This window comes from Chaetura pelagica, unplaced genomic scaffold (genome assembly GCF_000747805.2).
Source record: "Chaetura pelagica isolate M959 unplaced genomic scaffold, ChaPel_1.0 scaffold757, whole genome shotgun sequence".
Classification (NCBI taxonomy): domain Eukaryota; kingdom Metazoa; phylum Chordata; class Aves; order Apodiformes; family Apodidae; genus Chaetura; species Chaetura pelagica.
Genome location: NW_009970727.1, coordinates 1,446,458 through 1,452,121, shown reverse-complemented (window position 1 = coordinate 1,452,121; position 5,664 = coordinate 1,446,458). Strand labels below are relative to the sequence as shown.

The 5,664-nt window shown below is 47.1% G+C and overlaps 1 protein-coding gene across 1 annotated transcript in view; it reads left to right on the top strand.

Moving 5' to 3' along the window:
* Positions 1-158: 158 nt before the first annotated feature.
* Positions 159-5,664, top strand: part of FKBP5 (FK506 binding protein 5) — a 26,472-nt gene continuing 20,966 nt past the window's right edge. Inside the window, exons 1-4 of the mRNA XM_010007101.1 lie at positions 159-266; positions 2,059-2,203; positions 2,810-2,952; positions 3,772-3,886. Of these exons, the coding sequence (XP_010005403.1) occupies positions 162-266; positions 2,059-2,203; positions 2,810-2,952; positions 3,772-3,886 (508 nt within the window). The 5' untranslated portion in view covers positions 159-161. The remainder of the gene's footprint in view (positions 267-2,058; positions 2,204-2,809; positions 2,953-3,771; positions 3,887-5,664) is intronic.

Below are 5,664 nucleotides of genomic sequence, written 5' to 3'. Positions count from 1 at the left end.
TTCAGCAGAGCCTGGATGGACCCTGGGAAAGGATTTTCAGATGTACCAGGAGATTCCTGCCCCAGGGATGGTCTTTAACCCTTTCCTCTGCCTCCACCTCCTGTGGTCTTGAGGGGACACATCCCATCTCTCCCTAGATCCAGAGCTTATGCAAGGAGACCATGACGACTGATGAGGCCACCAAGAGCGAGGGGGAGGTGCAGGCGGCGGCTCTGGCCGAGCGCGGGGAGGACATCACACCAGCTCAAGACCGGGGGGTCCTGAAGGTGAGGAGGGGCTTCCAGGGGGGTTCCTGCTTTTCTTTCTGCAGCTTGGGGTGCCCGGGCAGGTTGTTGGGCTGCGTCCCCAACCCTTGGGGTCACGCAGGGCTGGAGGACAGATGCTGTCTGTTTATTTGCAAGGAGCTGAGTGTCGCGGGGCGGAGGGAGCGGTGGGGGAGCCTGGTGGATCCAGGCTGCTCGATGGATTTCCCTGCTCTTGTGGCCCTGACCAGATGATCAGCTGTAAATCCACCAAAACATTTTTGTGGGCGACCCAGTTAGAAAGAGGAGATGGCTGAGGTCAGCCAGGCTGCTCCACCAACCCCCCTTCTGCCACGTTCAAGGCCGTTTTCGGGATGGTTCTGCTCCTCAGCACTTGCTCTTCTCCAGGGGAACAGGACCTTCCCTCCAAGAATAGCATCCTCCCCTGCTCCATCCCTGGATCCAGAACTGCCTGTTCCAGGATGCAGCATTCAAAAAAAAAACAAACCAACAACCTATAATAAAATAATAAATAGTGTTGAGAAGAAGAGGTGACCCTGAGGGTGACGTGCCCAGGGTGGTGGTGGAGCCACCACGTCCAGACCCCTCCTCAAAGGCCCAGCAGGTCCCTGCCCTGTGGCTCCACTTTGGGGGGGCTTGTTTCTGGGGGCTGAGGGAAGGAGGAGTTCAACTCCCCCCTGAACCTTTGGTTTAGAGCAGCATGGGCCTCTATGTGCATCTTATATATATATATTTCCTATATATATTTCATTTCCTATATATATTTCATTTCCTATATATATTTCATTTCCTATATATATTTCATTTCCTATATATATTTCATTTCCTATATATATTTCATTTCCTATATATATTTCATTTCCTATATATATTTCATTTCCTATATATATTTCATTTCCTATATATATTTAATTTCATTTCCTATATATATTTAATTTCATTTCCTATATATATTTAATTTCATTTCCTATATATATTTAATTTCATTTCCTATATATATTTAATTTCATTTCCTATATATATTTAATTTCATTTCCTATATATATTTAATTTCATTTCCTATATATATTTAATTTCATTTCCTATATATATTTAATTTCATTTCCTATATATATTTAATTTCATTTCCTATATATATTTAATTTCATTTCCTATATATATTTAATTTCATTTCCTATATATATTTAATTTCATTTCCTATATATATTTAATTTCATTTCCTATATATATTTAATTTCATTTCCTATATATATTTAATTTCATTTCCTATATATATTTAATTTCATTTCCTATATATATTTAATTTCATTTCCTATATATATTTAATTTCATTTCCTATATATATTTAATTTCATTTCCTATATATATTTAATTTCATTTCCTATATATATTTAATTTCATTTCCTATATATATTTAATTTCATTTCCTATATATATTTAATTTCATTTCCTATATATATTTAATTTCATTTCCTATATATATTTAATTTCATTTCCTATATATATTTAATTTCATTTCCTATATATATTTAATTTCATTTCCTATATATATTTAATTTCATTTCCTATATATATTTAATTTCATTTCCTATATATATTTAATTTCATTTCCTATATATATTTAATTTCATTTCCTATATATATTTAATTTCATTTCCTATATATATTTAATTTCATTTCCTATATATATTTAATTTCATTTCCTATATATATTTAATTTCATTTCCTATATATATTTAATTTCATTTCCTATATATATTTAATTTCATTTCCTATATATATTTAATTCCCGCAGCGGCTGAAGCGCCCGGGGCAGGCGGAGGAGTCGCCGATGATCGGGGACAAGGTCAGTGTGCACTACAGGGGCAGGTTGGCCAGCGGCAAGAAGTTCGACTCCAGCCGCGACCGCAACGAGCCCTTTGTCTTCAGCCTGGGCAAGGGTGAGCTGGTCTGGGGGCTCTGGTGGGTGGGGTGGTCCCTGGGGGTGCTGGGGTGGTCCCTCTAGGGGTGGTGGGATGGTCCTTGGGGGTGGTGGGATGGTCCTTGAAGAAATGGGAAGGTCCTTGGGGAGGTGGGATGGTCCTTGAGGAGGTGGGATGGTCCCTCTAGGGGTGTTGAGATGGTCCTTGGGGAGGTGAGATGGTCCCTGAAGAGGTGGGTTGATCCTCTGGGAGTGGTGAGGTGGTCCCTGGGGGTCATGGGATGGTTCCTGGGGAGGTGGAATGATCCTTGGGGAGGTGAGATGGTCACTGGCGGGGGCGGGATGATCCTGGGGAGGACTGGGATGATGGAGGTGAGGCTGGGATGATCCCGGGGAGGGATGTGATGATCCCAGGGGGCAGGTGTGATGATCCCGGAGGGGTGGGACCCCATTGCAGAATAGATGGACAGTGTCAACATCACGTTAGTGACACCCGAGGGTGTGTTTTGGGGGTGTTTTTGTGGGTGCCATCCTCGCTGCACCCACCCAGCCTGGGTTTTCTTTCCTCCAGGCTTCCAATCACTTCCCCCCCACACACCTGCCTGACAACTTCCCTGTCTCCTAGGCCAGGTCATCAAGGCATGGGACATCGGGGTGGCCACCATGAAGAAGGGAGAGATCTGCTACTTGCTCTGCAAACCCGAGTATGCCTACGGCTCTGCTGGCAGTGCCCCCAAGATCCCCCCCAATGCCACCCTCTTGTTTGAGGCAAGTTGTCCTGGCTTTGGGGATCAGCTCCCTCCTTCCCCCCCTGCCCTGCCAGCCAGCTCAGAAAAGGGGTACGGAAAAAAACACACACACAAACCCAACCCTCAAAAAAACCAACCCCAAAAGTTAATAAATGAAGAAGAAGAAAAAAATCCAGCTTGAATTCCTGAAACGTGTCCCTCTGCTCCAGGAACCAGTGCCAGGGTTTTCTCAGAAATGTGTGTCTGAGTTGGGAAGCTGGGACTGAAATTCCAGCTGGGGAAGAGTCCCCGTGCCCAGAGTTTTGGATTCCTGGTTTCCATATGTCCCAAGGGGAGGAGATAAAGGGGTTGGGAAGTGCCTCAGGGTGTTCCAGTCTGGTGGTGGGGCTGCTGGGGGGGTTGGCTGGGTAGGATTTGTGGGGAGGGGGAATTGGGGTCTCCCCAAAATGAAGGCTCAGCCCTTCTAAGTCCAGCAGGTCCTTTGGAGAGCGAAGGAGGAGCTCCTGGTCCTGGGTGGCTTCCCCAGCACCTTCCAGCACCGCATCCTGCCCTTCAGAAATGATTTTTTTGCTGTTACTTCATGTTACTCTTCAGGTTCTGGATGTGTCCCAGTTTCCAAGAAATTGGGTGGATTATTCTGGGGCTGGGAGCTGGCAATTATGGGCAACTTCTGCTCCTCAGCTGCGTGGAGAATGAGCTGGCTTGGCTCTCCAGCCGAGGATGAACTGCTGCTTTGTGGCTTTTCCCTTGGCTTTGGTTTTCCCCTCCCCTTCCCACCTTCCCCCAGCTCTGCCCACGTTTCCTTATTCTTTTTAATTATTGTATTTTTAATTTTTAGGTGGAACTGCTGGATTTCAAAGGGGAGGACTTGTTTGAGGATGGAGGGATAATCCGGAGGATCAAGAGGAAAGGAGAAGGTTATTCCAACCCCAACGAAGGTGCTACGGTGGAAAGTGAGTGTGGGTCGCTCCATGGGGAATGAGCAGCCACTCCTTCCCTCTCCAAGGAGCTGCTGGCATGGGGGTGGGATGCAGGGACATCCATCAAGAGGTTGGGTGGGATGGAGAGGGGCTGGGAGAGCAGTGGGGAGGCTGCTCTGGGCTCTCCTAGGCTGGGAGGGATGGTTGGAAAACCTTGAGCTCTGGGAGTGGGTGTTGAAGGAGCCGCCCCGGTGCGACCTCCTGATGAATCCTGTTGGCAAACACATCCCCAGGAGCAAACCCCCCTGGGACTTAAGGGCTCTGCCATCTCCTCCCACTCCTTTACATCCATGGAGTTCTCCAAGATGCTCCAGCTGCTGCAACTCCAGCTCTGCTGTGCCTGGAAAGTGTTGGTAGCCAGGATGTCCTCCCTCCAGGGCAGCTCTTGCTGAGCGTTTTGGATTCAGCAGCTGCTTTGGCCACCTTCTTCCAGCACTGATGGGTGTTTTGGTGGCTTTTATCCTATCTGCTGCCAAATGGAGCAGTTTCTTTTCCTTCCCTGCAGCCAAAGTGTTGCCGGGGGGGGGGCAGGAAATTAATACTGAGGGTTTGCCAAGGTTAGGGTGGTCTCCTGATGCTGGAGGATGAGGAGCTCAGATCCCATTGGGCTCTCCACATTCCTGGAGCAGATATTCCTTGGAGCTAGACAGGGAACCAGACTAATTTTTGGAGGCTAGTTTTTTCATCTTTTCCTTCCCAAGAAAAATTCCCACTCTCTATGGCAGGCACTGACTTTCTCTTCTCCCTTGCAGGGCTCCTGTGTGCAAAGTTGAGTTCCCTTCAGAGAGGCAGGAGTTGGCTCTGAGCTGTGACAGCTCATAAAGCTCCTTGAGCAGCTGGTTCTTCTAAAGCAGCTTTTCTTTCATTTTTTTTTTTTAAGGAAAAGTGAGTTTTTGAGTCAGACTCCACTGTCTGTTTCTCCCACCAGGAGCATCATCATAGCTGGGGAGCAGCTGTGAGCCCAGCTTCAAGCTGGCCCTGCTACCCCAAAGGTTAAACTAAAAGACTGAATATCATAGAAATAATCCCAGCTCCAAGGTTTCTCTTAATTTTTCTTGGATCTGAGGGTGTTCTGGGCAGGGCTGTGTCCCATGTGCAGGACAGGGAGTGCCCTGGTCCCTCTGTGCTTGTTCCCTTTGCAGCTCCAGGTTTTTGAGGCTGGGACCTGGGACAGCAGGGGTGGTTTTATTATCTTTTATGATTTATTTGCTCTCTACAACTGCCTGAGAGAAGGTTGGAGCGAGACAGGGTTGGTCTCTCCTCACGAGGAACAAATGATAGAACAAAAGGAAATGGCCTTAAGTTGCCCCAGAGGAGGTTTAGATTGGATCTTGGGAACAATTCCTTCCTGGAAAGGGTTGTCAGGCCCTGGCCCAGGCTGCCCAGGACAGGTGAAGTCCCCATCCCTAGAGGGGTTTCAAAGCCCTGGAGTTGTGGTCCTTAGGGACATGGGGCAGTGGTGGCCTTGGCAGGGCTGGGGGAATGATTGGACTGGAGGATCTGAAAGGGCTTTGCCATCCAAAACATTTTGATGATTCTGTGATCTCAGCCCTGGGTTTGGGAGGTGTGTCCCCACTGGCTGTAGGTTGGAAGAAACCACCATTCCAGGAGCAAGAAATCTCCAGGCTGGAATTTCAAAAGCATTTTGATAAGTTTTGGACTTTTCCAGACCCTAAACCTCTCAGTCCCAGTCCCTACAACCTGTCCTGCAGTGGAAATCTGCCGCTTCAGCTTTTGTTCCAACCTTTCCC